General features: G+C 40.4%; 1 protein-coding gene across 1 annotated transcript; it reads right to left on the bottom strand.

The window, feature by feature from the left end:
* Positions 1–1,222: 1,222 nt before the first annotated feature.
* On the bottom strand, positions 1,223–24,071 carry LOC116317719 (major histocompatibility complex class I-related gene protein-like). Its single transcript, XM_039605382.1, has 8 exons — positions 23,923–24,071; positions 22,806–23,072; positions 4,648–4,926; positions 4,090–4,392; positions 2,890–3,012; positions 2,701–2,718; positions 2,495–2,541; positions 1,223–1,965 (listed from the first exon to the last, which is right to left on the bottom strand). Exons 1-8 carry the CDS (start codon positions 23,972–23,974, stop codon positions 1,924–1,926), a joined length of 1,131 nt encoding a protein of 376 aa, XP_039461316.1. The 5' UTR covers positions 23,975–24,071; the 3' UTR covers positions 1,223–1,923.

The raw sequence follows: 24,071 nt of genomic DNA, 5'->3' as shown, positions 1-24,071 counted from the left end.
TTATCTGTGAAGGTTCTCAGTCATCCAGGTCATCGTAGTCTAAGGTACTTGGAAAGAAAAGCGTCTGGACTTCTTTAAGTTGCTTGAAGATGTTTCACCTCTCATCCGAGAAGCTTCTTGTTGTACATTTCATTGTTTTTCGAAACTACTACCGGTCACCTCATGTCTTCCCATGTGATGTCTTGTGCTGTGTATGTTTGGTCTTTGGGTCCAATTTCATTGCAGGTTGTAAAACTTTATATGTGACAAATAAAGGTTTTCATTGATTCATTCATCAATCCATGTTGGTAGCAGGCTCTCGTGTTTCAAGCACTTGTTGTGCTTTACCTAGCTAACTTTGATTTCTTGTCCAAAACATGGGTTAGCTTTATTGCACACCGCGGAGACTGACAAACTTGTTACCACTCAGGGAGGCGACACTATTCCGACACCAGACATCTGTCGCACTGCTCCTAAATAACGCTCCATCAAATGATGTCTGATGTACCGCCAGTGTGCCAGCATCCCGTGACACACTGCCTCGCCTACCTGTGCTAAAAAAATGAAGCAAACCCATGACAACACACCAGAGAAACCCCACCAACTCCTAATACAGACAAAATGTAAAGCACTGGCATGCCCTGAACTGATAAACTCACTGAAACACAAATTAAAGGATGAGCAAAAAGTGCTAAAAATATAAAGAAACCAAAGAGAACCAAAGTAAATCTCTTACCTAAACCTTTACTTAAAAAGCCATCTCTAGACCCAGCTGTCTTAGCTAATTATAGGCCAATCTCCAACCTTTCTTTCATTTCAAAAATCCTTGAAAGAGTAGTTTTCAAACAGCTAACAGATCATCTGCACAGGAATGGCTTATTTGAAGAGTTTCAGTCAGGTTTCAGAGCTCATCACAGCACAGAAACAGCTTTAGTGAAGGTTACAAATGATCTTTCTACTCAGGGTTTTTTCTTCCAGTTCAGAGCAGAAATGTTTTTGTTAAGAAACTGGCTGTTGTTTTTTTCCCCACAATTTTAATTTTAAGCTAGATATATTTCTACTAATGAAATTAGTTTGCTAAAAGCAACAGGGATGAGTCAGTGAGTCAGTTGGGCTTGTGAATCATGATTCAGGAGTCAGTAAAGTGATTCTCGAGTATTGAACGATTCGTTCATGATTTGCGCATCACGAACAAGTATTCTCTTACACTAGGCAGAAAAAATATAAATTAAATAACTCAAACTGGTTTTAGGAAGCACTTTATTTATCAGACCTTAATTTGTCCAAGTTGCAACAAAATAGGAATGTCATACTTTCTACAACAAAGAATCAAATAATCCTAACCCAGCACACAAACTAACTGATTAACAGATCTTAAGCAAAAATGTCAAAAGAAGCCAATAAAATAACTGAGAGGAATGGGGTGGGAAAAAAGTTATTTCAAACAGTTATCTTAATAGACTAGATTATGTCACTGTCATTTTAAATCATTTTAGGATATACACACACATTGCAATTTGTAAGAGAAGAATACATTTAATTACAACTCCTGCCTTTTAAGAATATTTACACACCAAAGAGAGATTCAAACTGCCACGATACACCCACATTCTACATGAGCTGTGTAAGACATTAAATGTAATTCTTTTTACTTATCTGTGACAAAGGTTGAGAGTATTAACTCAACATCATTTTTAACAAGTTTAACAAAGAGGAAAAACAGCTTTTTCTACATATTATCATCATGTCTACCACAGATTTCACCAAAACATCTCAGAAACCCATTGAGAAAACTGAATCATGTGCCCAGTTTAACTTTAAATATTTTGTTTAGTCCTCATTGGTAATTAGAAATATTTCTGGAGATTAATTTAAGAAGATTATCTGATATCTGACTTTTTATTTTGTATTTTTTTTTTTTTTTACGGTGGACTCAAATTATTTTCATGCTGTGGAGCTGATCATTTTCTGCTCTTCAGCAGGCACCTGTCAAGTCAGAAAATGACAGAAAAAATATTGATTAAATACAGTGCAGTCACTCTGTTTTTACTTCATATTTTAACAAAGATCTTTTTTTTTATTTTGTTACAGAAGATGTGTTAGAGTAATATCTGTTCTGAAAATATCTAATGCTGACTTTAATTAGTACCTAGAGAGCCTGCAACAACAAAAAAAGACTGATGCACAGGCACGAGACAACAACAAGAATTTCTTTAACACAGTGATGCATCAGGATAAAATGGTGAATCTGAATGTTTTATGTTGTTCTACATATTATAGAGGTCAGCAGTTACACCCAGGTTTCAGGTTTATACAGTGGAATGAAACACTACAAAAATGCAGCTGTCATTTTTTTCATTAGCTCATTAGGTAGTAGATTATCTACAGAGCTTTACCCTACTCCTACTATTGTATATTTAGTAAATCTGCCCTTACTCTTTTAAAATGACTTTTTTTTGAAAAACAAATGTGAGAAATGATAGTTTGTGCTGTATTTATGTGATGATGAACTCACTTTCTTAGTGTCTGAACCATCAGATGATGAAGATGAAGTGTCTGAATCTAAAAATAAAGTTAAAATGACATTTTAAGGAAAAACTGATTTCTGTTAAATTTCTCAAGTGATTGTAAAAATCTTTAAATGAAGCAACAATAATAAAAATATCATAAAAGAAATCAAATAACTGTAAAAGTATAAACTTTGATATATAAAATACTTACTGTTTGCAGGTTTGAATCCTGAAAACAAGAAACAATAGTAGTTATTTATTTAGAACTTATTAAAGGACACAATAAAAATTGATCATAAAACAATGTATCAATTATTTGCTATCTAAACTATTAAATATTAGTACTTTATGAAATTATAAATGGTCATCGTGAAGTGTGACAACATCTTTTTCTCCTCACCATTGTTTCCTTTCTTGAGGCACTTTTTGTAGACTACAGCAGCGAGTCCCAGGATGACCATTATGCCAACAAGACCACCAAAAACACCACCAACAACAGCAGGAATAGGGAATGCTGAAGGACCTGAATCGAAAACATTTACACTGTTTATCTCACTGTTGAACCAATGAATTATCAGATTCTTCATTAACACTACTTTAGTCATTTCATTATTTGAAGAACATCACAGAAATCAAACAAATTTCAGATATATTGAGTGGAATATAGGAATCCCTTGATTTTCAGCAGTAACATGATAAAAAAACTAACCCAGTGAAATTAGGTTTACAATACATTACAAAATATATTTTGAGATTTGAGAGAGAAAATCATAAATAAGAAATAATAACAAACAGGCCAGTTTCCCTTTACCACACTTTTCATATTAACCCTTTCATGCATAGTGGTCACTAAAGTGGACAGCTATTCGAAGGCTGTTTTCTTGTATTTGTGCCAGTATTGGTATACTTGCACATGAACCACTACATTGGACACTGATGTGTCACTCCATAGGCAGGGTTATATTTGTTACATATATTCTTATAGTGTTATAAAATATATTAAAATATTTGTTATATCATAGTTTTTACACAGTGTATATTATTTATTTGTTTATCAAATTCATAAGTCAAAGCATATGTTGTCCACTGGACATGTAAAATGTTTAAAAAATTGAAGTTCAAAAATATTTTTTTCATGCCTAAAAATGAATAAAAATAAGAAAGAAATCCTGATTGAGGTCATAATTCATGCATGAAATGGTTAAACACAACATAAAGGTTAAAATATCAGCCTCAAATCTAAGCTGTACAGGTCTTAAGATCACTTTTTTTTATTATATATTATTTTGTTTTTTGTTTTAATAGGATGAACTTCCCAGCAGAGATAGTAGTGAAATTAAAAGATAATCTTTCTTTTAACCTTGGAGCAGCAACTCAGAAAGTAATGATGAAAATGAGTCTCAGAAAGTCTGAAGAACATAACAGGGCCAAGCAGTAGTATTAGTAATGCAATTATATTTCAAAGTAACTTAACTACACTAACAACCAGTTTTGATCTCCTTGTTTTTCCAAACAAATTGGAGCTAATCAGAAAAATTATGGAGCAACAAGGAAGACCATCTTTAAAAAAAAGTTTATTCTCCTCTGATACCATTCTTACCTTCATTGGTTTTAACCACTGCTTTGTCCAGTTTGGTGACAACGTCCTCATTCACACCAGAGAGCTGAAACACACAGTCATACATTCCCCAGTCTTCAGCTGGAACAGATCTAATATCCAGGTCAACACTCATCTGGAAGGTCCCATCATTGTTAGTGAGGATCTCTCCTTTTCCCACACCCTCATGAAGCTCCACTCCATTTTTTCTCCAAATCATCTCAGCTCTGTTAGGATAGAAACCTGTAGCGTGGCATGTGATGGGAGAGGAGAGAGTCTTCTGGAGGAGAGATACTGAGGGAAGAACTGAGGAATGACAAAAAACACAGTTAATGGTTTCTGTATTATTTTTGAAAACATAATGGTATTAGCATTTCTGCATAAATTAATTTAGTTTAATTGCTGTAACCAAACAAATTGAGGCAGGCAAAAATTAAATATTGAGAAAAATGATAAATGGTGACTAAAATCGGGAGACTGACGGAGGGAGGCAGAGCGATAATGAGAGAAAATGAAACAAAAAAGAGAAACAATAAATCTGTTTTGTGTTTTTGTTTTTACCAGTTTTCATCAGAAAAGTCCTCCCATAGCTCACATACTTCTTCAGCCACTCAGGACACTCCTGGGTGAGGTAGTTCTTATAAAACGCCAACTGCGCTTTATCATTGTTCCACCTTGCCGAGGTCATAAAACCCTGTTGTTTCGCAGCGACCCATGTATTGGTTTTCGTATCCCAAACTAAGAAGTCTGCTCCATCATAGCCATGCTGCCGATAACCACCAACCTCATCATTCTGATCATCCCATTCACAGCCATACATATACTGGACGACGTGGGTACCTGAAGGGGAGACAGAGATTGCTGTAAGCCCTTAAAAAACTTAAACAGAAGCCTAATGCCTCTAGAGCCTAACACATAGTTATCTGCATTGTTGTAGGTGTAGCAACTTCCCATGAGCTGCAGGAACAGAAAAAAAATACACTAAGGATCCCAGTATATCCAACACAACGGTTGCTTTGCTGATTTTAAGCTGAGCTCCATGTCTACAGCTACGGAGAAACATTTTCATCACTCATCCAACTGATTTCTTTAGCTTCAGCTAACTGCAGGTCAAAAAAAACCAACCCTGTCGTTTTCTTGCCGCTAAGAAGGCGTTCAACCGCCACCTGTTGGTGCAAAATACGGTGTTCTGGCGGAGTTTTCGCCGAGCTTTACTGCATCCTGATTTATTAAAGGTCGATTTTTACCTCATGTCTTTACAGGACGAATTGGAAAAGTGTAGAATTTTGGCTTACATGGCTTCCCATGTCACAGGGCCTGGTGTGATCATGTAGTTATGTCTGTACTGTGGATGATTTTGGAGATAAGCTCCAGTATTTTTAATTTAGTCTGTCTCATTTATTTTGTACGAGGGAAAGTTGATTAAAGTTTTTTTTACTTGAGGAGTTAGTTGCTTTAAGTTTTGTGGGTTAAAGTGAGGAAACGTGTTGATTTAACCCTTAGATCAGGGATGTCCAAACTTTTGGCAAAGAGGGCCAAAATTTATAAAGTGAAGATGCCTGGGGGCCAATGGTTCCTTTTGACATTTTTTTTCCATAACAAAGTTACATGAAAATATAATGAAGAACAATTTTAATAGTCATATTACCTTTATTTTTTAAAAATGGAAATGTACCTAAATAAAAGACACTCAGGCAAGCATTTACAACTCTAAAGACACAATTCTGCCTTTCATTTATATCTGGAGAGTCAGACAACATTGAACAAACTGTATAGAATACCCTAAATTTCCATGAGTTTGCAATATCTTTGCCTAATGAACATTTTAAACAGGAGTTATAAGTAATGAAAAGTGTTATGCTATAAATAAAGTTTTTTGTTTTTTTTTTGCCCTTGACTTTTACAAGATCTTTCAGGAGGCCAAAGTTTTTCACATCTACTGGATGATTGCACAACTGGAAGTTCACTTGCCACAAGAAATAAACACATTTTTAAATACACACAATATGTACACAACACACTCAACTATGAATTAAGAGCATTACATCAACAGTTAAAACCAAATCATAAGAGTTTAACAAAATACGTATCCTTTCGTGGATTGTATTAGTGTGCTTTATGCTTTTTACTGTTTAGGAACACATGAGTAATGCAGGGATGTCACTCCTGGAGGGCTGCTCTACATTTGATTCAACTGTGCTAAACCAGAAAGAACTAAAACATGCATAGCAGCTCTCCAGTACAGAATTTGGACATCCCTGGACTAATGAGAGGGGTGATACTGAGATCTAGATTTTAGTAAAGCAATCAGGTCTGGTTTGAGGGCAGTGGTTGACATGCGTAAAATATCACGCAAGTGGGAGTCACTCATCCTTGGTCTCAATCGGTTCTTGTTTAAGTTCATGACAGAGAATGTTTGCTCACACAAATATGTGGAACCAAATAAGCTCAGCATTTTCTTAGCAAGTGATCGTACTTTAGGAAACCTGTCTTTGTCTAGCTGCCGATAAAAGTCAACAAGAGGACACTGCTGGTGTTTTCCGCGGCACTCATCGTCACACTGCAGCTCAAGGAGCTCCAGCTGAAGTTGTGGAGGAGCATCATCAGGGTCCACGGAGAAGGGAGATGAGAAAAGCAGCATCTCTTTTTCAATAGCTGCTGAAAAGGTTTGTTAAATCCGCCAGAAAGAGACGCGATAGCTGTTGCGTAACTCTTCATTTGGACATTAATGTCCACTGGGAAACTGTCAATAACCTCTTTCAAAGCTGGGAAGTGTGCGGTACAGGGCTCTGTTAGGGACAAGTGTCTTTGGAAAAGTTGCAGTTTGGTTCCAAAGGCCTTGATGTGAGCGTATAGTTGGCTCACCACTGCGTCTTTTCCTTGAAGATTAACATTCAGCGCATTCAGATGCTTCGTAATGTCAACCAAAAAAGCCAGATTTGCCAGCCATACAGGGTCAGACATTTCTTCCATTGGTTGTCCCTTCTCATCTAAAACTGTCTGATTTCCTCTCAGAGAGAAAAATCGCTGTAGTGCAGACCCCGACTTAGCCACCTCACATCATTGTAATAAATTACGTCACCATATTCAGCCTGGATCTCATGCAGAAACTGCTGAAACTGTCGGTGGTACAGAGCTTTAGAGCGAATACCGTTGATTGTCTTTGCTACTGGTTTCATAACATCATCAAATTTGAGATGTTTGGCACAGAGAGCCTGTTGATGAATGATACAGTGAAGTTTAACAGCGTTACCTGCTTCTTCGCTGACTTTATTGCAGATCAGTGTGGACAATCTGCTTCGCTCACCAGCCATGGCAGGTGCACCATCAGTAATGATCCCAGAAACTTTACTCCATGGTAGCTTCATATCATCAACAGCTTCACAAACAGAAATGAATAAATCCATTCCCCTGGTTTGACCCTTAAGGCTTTTGAGATCCAGCAGCTCCTCTGTCACGTTCATCTTGTCGTCGACTCCTCGTAAATAAATCAGCAGTTGCGCGGTGTCAGATGCATCGGTGCTTTCATCGCAGGCTAATGAGAAATAATCAAAATCTACTCCTCTGTCCCTCAGCTGTCTGTGAACGTCTGACGATATACCCACAACTCTTCGTGCCACAGTGTTGTGTGCCAAGCAAACATTCAGAAATTCTTGCTTCCTCTCGGGGCAAATGTTCTCCACCATTTTAATGACACAGTCTTTGACAAACGTACCTTCAGTGAAAGGTTTACCATGTTTAGCAATTAACATAGCCACTTCGTAGCTGGCTTTGGTGATATTTTTATGTGTCTCACAGGCCAGTGTGAAAAATCGCTGTTGCGAAGCCAGAGCAGCTTGGAGTTGCTTCACTTTTTCAGTGCGCTCACTCCCCGTTAGCTTGTTATATGTTGCAGCAAGTTTAGTCTCGTAGTGTCTCCTAATGTTAAAATCCTTAAACAAGGCAACAGTCTCTTTACAAATCAGGCAAACACAATTGCCTCGAATTTCAGTAAAAAAATACTGCAATTCCCACCGCTCCTGAAAGCGGCGGCCCTCACTGTCAACTTTTCTCTCTTTTTGAACAGTCGCTATGGCAGAAATGAGCAGAGAAGGGCGGATTCTCAAAGCACAGGTGCAGGTAGCAGAGAAAAATGTGCTGCCACCATGTGGTGAAAAAAGGAGTTACACTTTTAAAGTCATGATTTATTTATTCAGACTTAGAAAGTGAGCCATAAATAATACATAATTAGACTGAAGCTGCGGGCCACATGAAATCTGACCGCGGGTCAATCCGGACTTTGGACATGCCTGCCTTAGATGCACACGTGGGATCATAAATGATCCCACAGGTTTTTATTTTCCGAAATCTTTAAAATGAAAAGTTGTAATATTTTCATATTCCAGATATTATTCATAAAACATGTTTGTGGCATGAGGCAATTTGCATTTTTATTTATTTTCTCATTAATTTAAAAAAATTGCAGTTTTTGTATCACTACCCCACTCTTCAACAAGTGGGGTCAAAATTGACCCCAAGCAGTTCCTATAGAAGCTTCTATGAACCCTTAATTCTTAGCAACTCTGACTGTCCCACCTACACATCTGATCTCAGCATTTTCACTACCCAGGAGGTCATTTTTACACAGCAACATACCTGTAAGAATTATCTCCATTTATGTACTTATTTTTCATTGACACATTATAAAGTGTGATCAAATTAGTGATCAGACATGTAAAATGTGTGATCATATTAGCCTACTTTGTTGTTAGCTAACATTTTTGCATTTAGGTAACACAGCTCCTGTTAGCTAACACAATACTAACAGTATTGGTAGCTAACAGTTTTGTGTGTAGGTAGGCAATACAGTATTGTGTTAGCTAACAGTAGCTAACAGTGTTGTTAGCTAACAGTAGCTAACAGTATTGTTGGCTAACACACAGACACACACATGCATACACACACACTTTTTACCTGACCTAGGTAACTCAAAAGTAGGCTAATGTTATATTAGCTAGTTGTTTTTTTACATGATTTATAGTGCATTTCAAACACTGGCCTTTGTTTTTGTTTTGTTTTTTAAATTTATCTAAAGTAACATGCCTGCTAGGAGGCCAGCTAGGATCCCTTTGGACCTTGGACCTACAAATGATCCAGGAATGATGGGATGAAGAGCCCATCGGAGGCATTGACTCAGAATCTGACATCTCGGATTTAGAGGACCCAGACTGTTGTTCCCCCCACTGAACAAGGCCAGTCAGACACAGAGGAGTCTGATAAGTCCTCTGAAGAGGAAATGGACATTGTGTCCAACAGAATGAGCCGCAAGGGCTCTTACTAGGCAGAGTTACCTCCCAGTCAGGCTAAAACACCAAGCCACAATATTCTGAATAGTGGGCCAGGGCCTGCACCTGGGTTTAGTCCTGTCTCCTCAATAGATGCATGGAAACTCTTCATGTCTGATAATATAACAGAGGAGGTGCTGACATGCACAAACATGGAGGGATGAAGAGCACCAACAGACAGGGAAAAGAGTGGAAAAATGTAACCAAACATGAGCTCATTGCTTTCAATGGATTGACCATTCTTGTAGGAACAGATAAGAACTGGGATGTACTGGTCCGTGTGTTTGTTGGGAGTCCTCTGCATAACCCATTGTACAAGGACAATATGTCAATTCAAAGATTTGAAGATATTCGCTGTTTCTTGCGCTCTGGTGGGGCAGTGATACGAAAACTGCAATTTGTTAAAATTAATGACAAATGAATAAAAATACAAATGGCCTCATGTCTCAAATGAATGAATCTTACTTTGATCCCTCCTATAGAAACAAATTCGTCTCTTTCACGGAGAGGAAGAGTTTTGACTACAGCAGGAGTCTCTGAGGCAGCGTTGGCTCGACGCCTCCATAATAAACAAAGACACTGACAGGCTGCTCTTCAGCTTCATGAGGACAAACAGAAGACGTCACATTAGAAAAACAGCTCGTATGAACTCGATGTAAACGGTGGGCTGAATGTTTCAGATTTCCACACTTTAAACAGCACGTTTAAGATAAACTGGCTCAAACAGCTGATCAAGCCCGCGCTCCACCCTGAGCGCTACACCTGTTCATTTTCTCTCTGAGTCGCCGCATCGAGTTTTTTCTCGTGTAACTTTGGATAAAATCCCTGTGAACACGTCGGCCTCTCATCGCCAGGCTTCCTCGTCACAGACTCTCATCTACAAACACAGTTTGAGCCTCACAGTTATTTTATATGGAACAACAAGGATATTTGTCCAGGAGGAAATCTGTTTGTCTGAATGTTGGTTTGATAATATGATGATGTTGGTAAATCAGCTGCTCCACACAGACGCTGAGCTGCTCTCTGTGAAGAACTCCAGTTAAACATCATCTGTGGCTCCAGGAGATGATGTCACAGCGTTTGGTGCTATTTAAATATCAGCAACAGTTCAGACTCAACATCTGTCCTGTTGTCTCCATCACACACTCCCACTGGGAAAACTGGTTTGTTCTGGTGGCTCTAAAAATAACAACAAATCTATTGGATCTTTATCCCAGAGAAACACGAGCACGTCACCAGATGCAGTTTGTGTTTGGAGCCGTTTGGTGGATGAAACCTGCGGCGACCTGATGAGCATCTGATTACCAACAAAGTTCAAGAAGTTTCTTTAAACTCGTTGATAGAATTGATGTGAAAACGAGCTCAAAGCTGGATTGAAGCAGACGCTGATGTGAGCTGGAGTTTCTGGAAGAGTCGCCCAGAATCTGTCGCATGCGTTTTGGTTTTGCACTTTTGTTCAGAGCTTTTGGTCGAATCTGTGAAGCTTCTGTTGCAGAAAATCTTCTAAAGGTTTTGTTTTATTTTGGAAAGATGTTTTATTTGCTCTTCAAACTGAGCGTGAACAAACTAACAGCAGCAGCAGAGATATAATGGACCTGGTTGTTTTATGGGCAAAGTTTCACGTCCATCACAGCGAGTATACTGGGATCACAGCGAGCATACTGGGATCGCAGCCAGTACTGGCTGCGATCCCAGTATGCTTCGCTGTGATCCCAGTATACTCACTGGGATCACAGCGAGTACACTGGGAGACGTCCCTCCTTTCTTTGTGCGCTCATGAATTCAGGCCGAACGTTCGATCAGTTAAAGACTCGAAGGATCCTGAAGCTGTTCAAACTCTGCTGTTTGTGACAAATAAACATGTTCAACAGAATCTGTTTGATTGTTTCTTTCTCAGCGTTTCTTCATTTAAATAAATGTTTTCAGACGTTTAATAACTGACATCAAACATGTTTGTTTCCCTGTTTGTGTTTATTCATTTTCAAAAATATATTTTGTTTTGCACTAAAAAACAAGAAGCTGCTGTGGATCAGCTGCTCGGGGTCTTCCTGTGCGACCGCCTGTTATCAGCTGCTTCGCTGTGAGAGGGGCGTGTCGGAGGAGCGACCAATCGGCAGCGGGCACTCTGACGTCTGCTGACGACAGCTTAACGTCGGCGTCTGAAAGCGGACGGAGCGACGTTTGAAACGTGAATCAAAGCGAGATTTAAGACGAGCCGCTGATTTTAAGCTGAGCTCCACGTCCACGGCTGCTGCTCCACTGATGACCGCTGATAAGACGTGAGGTCACAGCGGGTCAGAAATATATTCAGAGACTTTGTTTCACTGACGTCGTCTTCGGCTCGTTGGTGACGTGAGTTTAGACTCGGGTTACGTCACAGCTGATGACGAGCGCGTCTGTGCTCGCTCTGCTCAGGTGAGCCACACAGACAGGTGTTAGCCCCGCCCCCTCTTATGTCCCCCGTCTCTCTATCCCTGTCGTGCATCTCAGCGATCACTTCCTGTCTGGAGCTTCTAGAAATAAACTAAGAGTGTAAGTGGAGCCTTTGACGCCATGTTTGTTCACATCCACGCTCTCTCCTCTTTAACAGGAAGCTCCACAGACTCGACTCCGGCGGTGCTCCGTCCTCGTGGCCTCGAGCCGCTGTGGTTCTGCTCGTGTTATAATAACAGTAACATAATAATAAAAGTTTAACAGAAACAAGCAGCGGTTATTCTCAGCGCAGCGTTCGCTCTGGCTGCGGCGCAGGCCGTGAGAATCACGCCCGACGTTCAAACTTCATTTTCCAGCTTTTATTAATAATAATTAATTAGTGCTTGTAGTGATCAGAGAGGTGGAGTGGAGGACGGGTGGAGGCTTAGAAACAACAGAAGAAAAGACGGATGTGCACCAACCAGAGCCTGGATAAGGATTTTAACCATGTGTTGTTTTATTACGTCACACGGTTAAAATCCTCCAATGGGAGCTGTTTGATGACCTCATCAGCCTCTCACGCTGTGCGGCTCACACCGATCACGTGATCGATCCCTCGGAGAGCTCGTTTACGGCTCTGCAGCGAGGCGGGAGGAGTTATTTTATTCTGTGCATCAACATTTTACAGCTGCGCTTATTTTACTTTAAATTCTATTTTTAAATTCTACTGTTACCATGAAGTTTGAGTGTTTGTCATGTTTTTTCTGTTGCTGTCGTCTTATTGTGGAGTTTTTAGAGGCTCACACACTAAAATCTGTTTTTATTTTTGAAGTTTTTCACATCAGTTCTGTCAATAAAACACTTTGATTTGAGTTTGATTTGTTTAAAAAAGGTCGTTTAAAAAAAGGTTGATTGACGTGTGCAGTGGATGAAAATCTTATGGAACAGCTTATTTCCTTTTTCCTGTTTTAGAAATCGCGTCGCAAAGCTGCTGTGAAATGTTTCATAGTGACGGCGTCGTCTCAGTGAGCGGTGACGTCACACCAGATGGCGGGAAAAATAAAGCACGGGTGTGAGCGGACCGCTTCTTCTGCAGTGATGCTGATGGATGTGAGGATTCCTGCTCGCACTAAGCTAACACGCAGTTGTGGTCGTGGCGTGACGCGCGTGTAGTGACCTGTTACCTGGTAAACTGGGTGGGCGTGTTTGGGGAAAAGAAAGACTTAAATTTGACCTCAATGTTGTGTAAAATAGTGCCGATCGCAGCTCATGCACATCTGTTCTGCAGCTGATTGCAAAGCTCAGTCATCTAATTACAGCTGCAGATGTTTCTTTGCTAACAGGCTGGGTGGGCATAAAGAGACAAGAAACTGACAATTTTATGAGAGTGATTTAAAAATTTATGTTAAGGGTTATTTTTTTTTATACTAGTCTTAAAAATGCCACCTAAATAATCTGAATACTTTCAACCAGTTTATGGGAAAATTAAAGCATTTTAAGACCTTCATTTCATTGATGATAATTTCAGCCTGCAGGAACTGTTAAAGTTAATTTGTCTGTTAATAAAAACTTAATCAAGTGTGGGACTAAAAAACATTCAACATTTATTGAAACTGAGATTTACGTTCATTTTAAAATGAGACAAAATGAGTGTGAAATGAAGAGAAATGTGATTTTCCTGTCAGATTGTTGGTTTGTGTTTCCTACTGTTGGTCTTTGTGCTTCTTGCCATGACTGTTTTATTGTTATCAGTCATTAGATATTTATAATATGTATTTAATTTGCTGAAATCCGGGTTTACACTGAAACAATCATTCGCGCCATGATTTTGACTCTGGGACACTTTGGTGTTTTTCAGCGCTGTGACCAGATCAAGTTTTTCTTCTAAAAACATTAAAACATTCACACTGATGATATTATTGGATGTGCAGCACAGATCTGTGAGTGCCGCTGATGCTGTGGTGAGAGCAGACAGTCTACAGGTGAGGATGATATGAGGCCTTTTTTTATAACGTCGCTGCTCTCAAAGCCACGAGAAACGCCTCAGTGCATCATCAGATATTTTCTTTATGTCGACATATAGAGTTACGAGCCACACAGGCCGAAATTTGCCACTTTTCCAACCTCTCTGGTAAAGAATGATGTAAAAATCGCTGTTTAATAAATCAGGACGCCCTAATAAACCAAAACCACACCAGGACTCCTCCTTATGAGCGGTGAAAAAAACGACGGATTCTTTCGGTCATTGAACGCCACTTTGTACGTCACGCGGCTGCGCAACATTTCAGCGTGGAGGAAAACAGCGTTTCAGACCCGAACAAACGCAGAATGGTCTTCGTGGAACAAACGGGGAGCTCCAAAAAAGTTGATGCTGTTCATCTGGACGTCGCGATTTCAGTGGGAGAAACATTTCATCGCTCATCTAAATGACTTCTTCAGCCTCAGCTGACTGCAGGTTTCCCCAACGTTGAAACAGGACATCTGCATAATGACTGACGCTAACACCACCGACTAACAACGGGCCGTGAGGTCAGTGTCTGATTATAAATATGCAAACTGTCACGATCATTGATCAGTGGCCCTGAGTAACATGTACAGAGAGTTGAGGAACGGCCTCACAGCCCATAGTTAGTCAGTGCTGCTGGTGATCAAATAGGTAAATTTAAGCGATCACTTTACCGGACTGAGGGATGAGTTGGTGTCTGCGCTCCTTCTTCTTTGATTGGAGTTTAACTACAGTGGATGAGAAACACGAGGAGGCCCCGCATAGTTTAAGAAAACGCCTCACAGCTGTCACTGAGCGCCGGGTAAAGCAGCTCAGTGACCGAGCAAGAGCGCTGTTTTTTCCGCAGTTCTTAAATGTTGCACATACCCGTGACGTACAATGCAGCGTTCAAAGACCCCCTCAAAAAAGTCGGGTTTTTTGCTGCTCGTAATAAGGCTTTCAAACACCACCTGTTGGTGCTAAATACGGTGTCCTGGCGGGGTTTTCGCCAACCTTTACTGCGTCCTGATTTATTAAATGGCGATTTTTACATCATTTCTTAACCAGACGAATTGGAAAAGTGGCGAATGTTGGCCTAGACGATACCACAGGGCCTGCTGTGATCATGTAATTACGTCTGTACAGTGGATCATTTTGTAGATGAGTGTCAGTATTTTTAATATAGTTCGTCTCATTTATTTTGTACGACTGAAAGTTGATTAAAGTTTTTTTAATTGAGGATTTAGTCGCTGTGAGTTTTGTGGGTCAAAGTGAGGAAACATGTCGAGTTAAAGAGGACGTGAAACAGCACATTTTACAGCTTTGACACAAAATTAAGAGCGTTGTGATTTATTCTGAGAGAAACGTTGGATTCAAAGTGATTCTTGTTTATAGTCATTTTCCTGCTCGCTGATTTGTGGTCGTTACAGCACTCATTACGTCACCAGGTCGGCTGGTTGGGCGGTGCTCCCAGGAGAGACGAGCTCATCAAAAACTACAAAATGGCGGAAGAGGCGAGCTCATCAAACACTACAAAATGGCGGAAGAGGCGAGCTCATCAAACACTACAAAATGGCGGAAGAGGCGAGCTCATCAAACACTACAAAATGGCGGAAGAGATGAGCTCATCAAACACTACAAAATGGTGGAAGATGAAGCCGACAGCTGTTTTGATGCCCCGCCCACACACCTTACAGCTCACACTTTGGAGCCAGTGAGGAGGAGAGAGAGTGACCACAGGAAACAGCTGAGAGGATCAACAGGTGGAGCGAGCAGGTGAGGAGAGGGCGAGCGACACCACCTGACGCATGCGTGAACGCTGCAGGGAGACGGCGAGCGAGTCGAGCTGCTGTCAGGAAGCTGCAGGTGCTGACGGTCTGACTTCTGAACGTCACAAAGTCGTCTCTAACCAGTTGTCTCCTTTATTTCATGAAGTCTGACAGAAGGTTAGAAAACGAGCAGCTGCCACCACCGTGACTCAGAGGTTAACTACACCGACTCAACCTGACAAAGATCATTTACTGATCAACAGTTAGCCTCCAGTTTGTTTCTTATTGTAGCTGCAGAACAAAGATGATGCTGGACTCAGTTATTGATGAAGCACAATCAGGCTTCAGGCAGAAAGACACAAAAATCAGTGTCAGACTAGATAATCTGGATTATCCAGAGATGATGAACAGTAACGATTCATCCTGTTTTCAGACTTTGATACAGCAGAGCGTCGTTTCATCTTTCAATCTTTAAACTAATTTAGTTTCAGTAATTATTTCTCTGCTTCAGTCAAAACTCTTCACACAAACAGTAACAGCTGTAATAAACTGATGGTGCTACATCCACAGATTTAACCTGCATGGAGGAAGAAGACGAGGCTGCTCCGCCTCTCTGCACCTCTTCCTGTTAGTGTTTTATCAGACGTGTAAAATCAGGTGATGTAAAAGGATCTCGGTCACTGGCAGAGAGTTAATCACAGCGAGCTGACGACACCGCTCTGATTTAGACAAATGAAGGTGGAGTCTGAGCTGCTGCAGTGAACAGTTTCTCCAAAGCTTCCAGATTTTACCTGAATATTAATAAACGTGAACTCATCACAGATGCTCCAAATCTGACCTTTGGAACATCTCGATGAAAAAACAGCTTCCATGTTTAAGAATATGAATCACTGAGGATCAAATGAATGAATCAAAGTTTGATCCTATAGAAAGAGTTAAAATAAATTCGTCTCTCTCACTGAGAGGAAGAGTTTTGACTACAGCAGGAGTCTCTGGTGTCCCTGAGGCAGCGTTGGCTCGACGCCTCCATAATAAACAAAGACACTGACAGGCTGCTCTTCAGCTTCATGAGGACAAACAGAAGACGTCACATTAGAAAAACAGCTCGTATGAACTCGATGTAAACGGTGGGCTGAACGTTTCAGATTTCCACACTTTAAACAGCACATTTAAGATAAACTGGCTCAAACAGCTGATCAGAAGCCCCGCCTCCATCCTGAGTGCTGCACCTGTTCATTTCCTCTCTGAGTCGCCGCATCGAGTTTTTCTCGTGTGTAACTTTGGATAAAATCCCCGTGAACACGTCGGCCTCTCATCGCCAGGCTTCCTCGTCACAGACTCTCATCTACAAACACAGTTTGAGCCTCACAGTTATTTTCTATGGAACAACAAGGATATTTGTCCAAGAGGAAATCTGTTTGTCTGAATGTTGGTTTGATAATATGATGATGTTGGTAAATCAGCTGCTCCACACAGACGCTGAGCTGCTCTCTGTGAAGAACTCCAGTTAAACATCATCTGTGGCTCCAGGAGATGATGTCACAGCGTTTGGTGCTATTTAAATATCAGCAACAGTTCAGACTCAACATCTGTCCTGTTGTCTCCATCACACACTCCCACTGGGAAAACTGGTTTGTTCTGGTGGCTCTAAAAATAACAACAAATCTATTGGATCTTTATCCCAGAGAAACACGAGCACGTCACCAGATGCAGTTTGTGTTTGGAGCCGTTTGGTGGATGAAACCTGCAGCGACCTGATGAGCATCTGATTACCAACAAAGTTCAAAGTTTCTTTAAACTCGTTGATAGAATTGATGTGAAAACGAGCTCAAAGCTGGATTGAAGCAGACGCTGATGTGAGCTGGAGTTTCTGGAAGAGTCGCCCAGAATCTGTCGCACGTTTTGGTTTTTGCACTTTTGTTCAGAGCTTTTGGTCGAATCTGTGAAGCTTCTGTTGCAGAAAATCTTCTAAAGGTTTTGTTTTATTTTGGAAAGATGTTTTATTTGCTCTTCAAACTGAGCGTGAACAAACTAACAGCACCAGCAGAGATATAATGGACCTGGTTGTTTTATGGGCAAAGTTTCACGTCCATCACAGCGAGTATACTGGGATCACAGCGAGCATACTGGGATCGCAGCCAGTACTGGCTGCGATCCCAGTATGCTCGCTGTGATCCCAGTATACTCACTGAGATCTGGCGAGTACACTGGGAGACGTCCCTCCTTTCTTTTTGTGCGCCGTGAATTCAGGCCGAACGTTCGATCAGTTAAAGACTCGAAGGATCCTGAAGCTGTTCAAACTCTGCTGTTTGTGACAAATAAACATGTTCAACAGAATCTGTTTGATTGTTTCTTTCTCAGCGTTTCTTCATTTAAATAAATGTTTTTAGACGTTTAATAACTGACATCAAACATGTTTGTTTCCCTGTTTGTGTTTATTCATTTTCAAAAATATATTTTGTTTTGCACTAAAACAAGAAGCTGCTGTGGATCAGCTGCTCGGGGTCTTCCTGTGCGACCGCCTGTTATCAGCTGCTTCGCTGTGAGAGGGGCGTGTCGGAGGAGCGACCAATCGGCAGCGGGCGCTCTGGCGTCTGCTGACGACAGCTTGACGTCGGCGTCTGAAAGCGGACGGGCGACGTTTGAAACGTGAATCAAAGCGAGATTTAAGATGAGTCGCTGATTTTAAGCTGAGCTCCACGTCCACGGCTGCTGCTCACTGATGACCGTTCAAACGCGCCTGCTGCTGGTTGGCTGATAAGCCGTGAGGTCACAGCCAGGAATATATTCAGAGTCAGAAAGCAGACTTTGTTTCACTGACGTCGTCTTGGCTCGTTGGTGACGAGTTTAGACTCGGGTTACGTCACAGCTGATGACGGCGGCGTCTGTGCTCGCTCTGCTCAGGTGAGCCACACAGACAGGTGTTAGCCCCGCCCCCTCTTATGTCCCCCGTCTCTCTATTCCTGTTGCGCATGTCAGCGATCACTTCCTGTCTGGAGTTTCTAGAAATAAACTAAGAGTGTAAGTGGAGCCTTTGACGCCATGTTTGTTCACATCCACGCTCTCTCCTCTTTAACAGGAAGCTCCACAGACTCGACTCCCGGCGGCGCTCCGTCCTCGCGGCCTCGAGCCGCTGTGGTTCTGCTCGTGTTATAATAACAGTAACGATAACAATAAAAGTTTAACTGAAACAAGCAGCGCGGTTTTCACTCTGCGATTATTCTACGTTTAAATTCAAGCGTTCTGATGAAGTTTTCATGTTTTTCATGTTTTGTTCTGTTGCTGTCGTCTTCTTGTGGAGTTTTAGAGACTCACACACTCACATCTGTTTTTATTTACATCAGTTGTATCAATAAAACACTTTGATTTGTTTGAAAAAGGCTGTTTAAAAAGAAACGATTGATGTGAGCAGCTGATGGAAACAAACAGGAGCCTCTGAGGGAAGAGATGCGATGTGCTTTTTTGGAAACCTTATTTCCTTTTTTAAAAATTGTGGCGACAAAGCTGCTGTGGGAACGTTTCAGCGTGACCGCGTCGTCTCAGCGAGTGGTGACGTCACACCAGACGGCGGGAAAAAAACGAACATGAACATATAGAGTTATGAGCCACACAGGCCATAATTTGCCACTTTTCCAACCCCTCTGGTAAAGAAATGATGTAAAAATCGCTGTTCAGTAAATCAGGACGCCCTAATAATCAACGAAAACCACACCAGGACTCCTCCTTATGAGCGGATTTTTTGCAGTCACTGAATGCCGCTTTGTAGGTCACGCGGCTGCGCAACATTTAAGAGAGAAGGAAAACAGCGTTTGTGACCCGAACAAAAGCAGAACGCTCTTTGTGAAAAACACTGAGATGTCCCAAAAGGTTGATTGTGTTCATCTGGACGTCACAATTTCAGAGGGAGAAACGTTTCATCACTTGTTCAATGACGTCTTCAGCCTCAGCTGACTGCAGGTTTCCCCAGCTTTGAAACAGCACATCTGCATAATGACTGACGCCAACACCACTGACTGACAGTGAGGTCAGTGTCTGATCATAAATACACAAACTGTCACGATCATTGATCGATGGCCATGTGTAACATTTACAGAGTTGAGGAACGGCCTCACAGCCCAGTGTTAGTCAGTGGTGCTGGTGTCAAACTTAAGCAGTCACTTTACATCAGAGTGAGTCTGGGAGGAGTCTGAGCTCCTTCTGTGATTGGCTGATTGGAATTTAACTACAGTGGATGAGAAACATGAGGCCCTGCACAGTTTAATAAAACTCACAGGAACTCAGCGACCGACCAAGAGCGCTGCTGTTTCCTCAGCTCTTAAACATTGCGCACGCCGGTGAACAAATAAAATAGTTATTTTTTTCGCCGCTCATAAGAAGGCTTTCAAACGCAACCCGTTGGTGGTAAATACGGAGTTCTGGTGGGGTTTTCGCCGACCTTTTACTTTTTCAAAATCTTTAAAATGAAAAGTTGTAATATTTTCATATTCCAGATATTAGTCATAAAACATCTTTGTGACATGAGGCCATTTGCACTTTTATCTATTTTTTCATTAATTTAAAAAAATTGCAGTTGTTGTATCACTGCCCCACTCTTCCACAAGTGGGCTCAAAAATGACCCCAAGCAGTATAGAAGCTTCTATGAACCTTTAATTCTTAGCAACTCTGACTGTCCCACTTACACATCTGATCTCAGCAGTTTCACCACCCAGGAGGTCATTTTTACACAGCAACATACATGTAAGTATTAGTGATCAAATTACTGATCAGACGAGTGAAATGTGTGATCAGAAAAGCCTACTTTGTTGTTAGCTAACAGTTTTGTATTTAGGTAGGTAACACAGTATTGTGTTAGCTAACAACGTTAGCACAAAAGTGTGCTAATGTTACATTAGCTTTTTTTTTTAAACATGATAGTTTTCTGTGCATTTCAAACTTTGTCCTTTTTAATGTTTTTTTTTTTTTTTAAATTTATCTAAAGTAACATGGCTGCTAGGAGGCCAACTAGGATCCCTTTGGACCTTGGACCTACAAATGATCTAGGACAGATGGGATGAAGAGCCCATCGGAGGCAATGACTCAGAATGTGACATCTCAGATGTAGAGGACCCAGACTGACAGACTCCGGCGGCGCTCCATCCTCGTGGCCCTCGAGCCGCTGTGGTTCTGCACGTGTTATAATAACAGTACCCATAATAATAAAAGTTTAACAGAACAAGCAGTGCGGTTATTCTCAGCACAGTGATTCGCTCTCGCTTGAGCGCAGGCCGTGAGAATCACGCAGACTGAGTGAGCTCATCAGTATCTCACGCTGTGCGGCTCACACCAATCACAGGATCAAACCCTCAGAGACCTCATTTACGGCTCTGCAGTGAGGCAAGAGAAGTTATTTTATTCTGTTCATCAACATTTTACTGCTGCGCTTATTTTACTTTTAAATTCTACTTTTAAGTTCTATTTTAAATTCTACTGTTATAATGAAGTTTTGAGTATTTTTCATTTTTCTTTCTTTTGCTGTTGTCTTATTGTGGAGTTTTAGAGTCTCACACAGAAATCTGTTTTTATTTTTGCTGTTTTTTACATCAGTTCTGTCAATCAAACACTTTGATTTGGGTTTGATTTGTTTAAAAAAGGCTGTTTAAAATAAAAGATTTATTGATGTGTGCACTGGATGAAACAGGAACCTCGAGGGAAGAGATGCGATACTTTTACTTTGGAAACCTTATTTCCTTTTTCCTGTTTTAGAAATTGTGTTGGAAAACCTGCTGTGGAAATTTTTCAGAGTGACCGCGTCGTCTCCGTGAGCGTTGACGTCACACCAGACGGCAGGAAAAACAAAGCGTGGGTGTGAGCGGTGGAGGAGGCGACAGCCTCTTGTGTTGAGATGACCATAATGTTGTGTAAAATAGTGCTGATCGCAGCTCGTGCACATCTGTTCTGCTGCTGTTTGCAAAGCTCAGTCCTCTAATTACAGCACACAGATGCTTCTTTGTTAGCAGGCTGGGTAGGATGGTTTGTACACCCAGGAGGAAGAATCAAACCCTGAGGGGGGAGCATCGGTGCTCAGCTCGTTCGTCTTACTCACTCTCTCTCCTCCCCTCAGTCCTCGTTTATAAAGAGATCCACAATCCCAGCATCACGGCTAACAGCTGGATCCCCCTGTTTAGTTTGTCTGTTGTATCATCACTACTCTGACCAGTTCAACACTGTCACATTTTTCAGCCTGTTATTTAACTAGAAATATTGGAAATGTCAAGGCTGTGACATCCCAGCACATTTCCAGTAAAAATGCTAAGCTGGGTGATAAATAATTTCACCATAAGCTCCAATGCATGGTGTCTTACAGATTTTTTTTTCTAAAATGGAATTACAACACGTGATTATTTGTAAGGGATGTGTAAACTGAGAGGCTATGCAAGATCAGATATTATCAGAAACATAAATAGCTGTATTTTAAAAGCACCATGATCAAATTAAATGTCACATTTCAGAAAATATTACAAAATAAAAATGTTCCTTAGTCACATAATATATCTTTTCTGATCATTGTGAACCACAAACTGCATCGATTCTCTAGAATCAGCTCAAAAATGCTGCTTTAGAGCATATGTTTGCAGCTCAAACTACATCTCTGGGTGTTTGTCTGTTCCTGCGGCACACAAGAAGTCACTCCACATACAACCATGTAGATAAACTTTGACAGCTGTCCTTTTCAGGGCATAGACAACAAATAACTATGATAGATGAATAAACTGAAGTCAATACAGCAGATTTAATGTCATCCACCCTTTTGTTTAAAGGTAATTTTTTTGCCTTAATAAAATGACCAAAAATATTTGCAGAGCTGCCATCTATTTATTTGGTCTACGGGAAATTAAAACAAATGAAATATTGAAATTTGTAATTTTGTCTAGCCAGCTCTCAACAGTATGTAACTTTTAAGCAATATACAATAGAGATAAACAACAAACAGCAATATGTTATTTATAAAATACTAAGACAGGTAAATGCTGAACATTTTGCGATAATGAAAGTGACAATCAAATATTTTCTGAACTTCAAAACTGTTGTAATTTGATAATCTACTGATAAACTGTTACACTCCACTGTATTTTTATTTTGAGATGGAGAAACTGTTACCCTTTTACCATCCTATCCTCTCCATCACATTGCTTCAACAGCAGTAATATTTACAGACTTGCTCCATGTCATTGCTAAAATGTAAAACAAACCTCCAGTTTGGTTGAAGCGCTCCTTTGCGACTTGAATGTTGTTTTTGAAGTTCAGCTGATGACCCGCACAGATCTGAGTCTGCTTCTCCCAGTACTGTGGATCCTCTGCTGTTATCCTCTCCATCCACTCCTGTTTTGGAACATTTTTGTTGGTGATGCTGTCACAGTGACTTATTTGAAGATCATCAACCAACCCGACAGACACATAAGCTGGAAAGTCTGGGATTCCGGAAGATGCAGTGTAGAAATATTTTAGGGAGTGAGTCACTGTAAAAAAGAAAAAAGTAATGGTTGAATAATTTAAGCATATTTCATTGCATTATTTTATCCACAGATTAGAACTTTTTTTTTCTATTTCAAAATGTTTGTCTTATTAATGTATTATAACCAACACGACTAATTCTATTTCCCTTTATTTTTATTAATTTTTATTATAGTACCCTTGTTCTTTTTGCAGTCTCTGTAAACTTATCTTTTTTAAATTTCAGACCCCAATGAGGCCCTCTGCTGGCAAAATACACGAAGATCATATTGTAAAACTTCGCACTTCGCAAATGGGATTATTCAGTCAAATAATATCGCAATGTAAAACAATTCTCCTATTTATTTCTTTTTGTTGCCGTTGTTTCCCCCCTTTTTTATGGTTTATGAGCAAGACCAGATTTTTAGTTGGGTTTTAAAACTGAACTTTTACCGGGACAAATAATGATGAATGATAAAGTTGCTTCTCAACCACTAACCCAACTACCAATTTCAATAAAAAAGTAAAGTTTTAAAGTTTGTGATTAATATTAAGCTATATAATTTAAGGAAATACTTAGGTGCCAAATATTATGATTGAAAATTCAGAATAGCAAGAACTGTAGAGCTTAACTGTCTTTAAAAAATCTAAAAGCTTTACTTCTTACCTCAGATTCTAATAGCAATGCCAGTAATAGCAAGTGAATAATAGGACTTGGTTTATCTTTGATGTAATGCGTTTCCCCCCCTAGCATAATATAAATATGAAATCTAGAAAGAGGTCCTAGAACTAAATATCAAACACTGACACTCAGATGTATACATACTGTAGTCCATATAAAATGTAGCTTTAACTGGTATAAAGTTTTAAACTCACCCCCAACAGCGCCGTGTATTCCCAGGAGCGACAGGAAAAAAAATTGGATCATTGTGGCCGCTTTGTGAGACAAGCAGGTAAGTTGTTTCTTGAATTACACTCTCTCCTACCAGTTCCAGTATCAAACTTGAAGTGAGGGTACAACAGTG

Source organism: Oreochromis aureus, linkage group 22, assembly GCF_013358895.1.
Source record: "Oreochromis aureus strain Israel breed Guangdong linkage group 22, ZZ_aureus, whole genome shotgun sequence".
In the NCBI taxonomy this organism is placed as follows: Eukaryota; Metazoa; Chordata; class Actinopteri; order Cichliformes; family Cichlidae; genus Oreochromis; species Oreochromis aureus.
The sequence above is the reverse complement of the archived record's forward strand: the minus strand, read 5'-3'. Positions and strand labels throughout refer to the sequence as shown.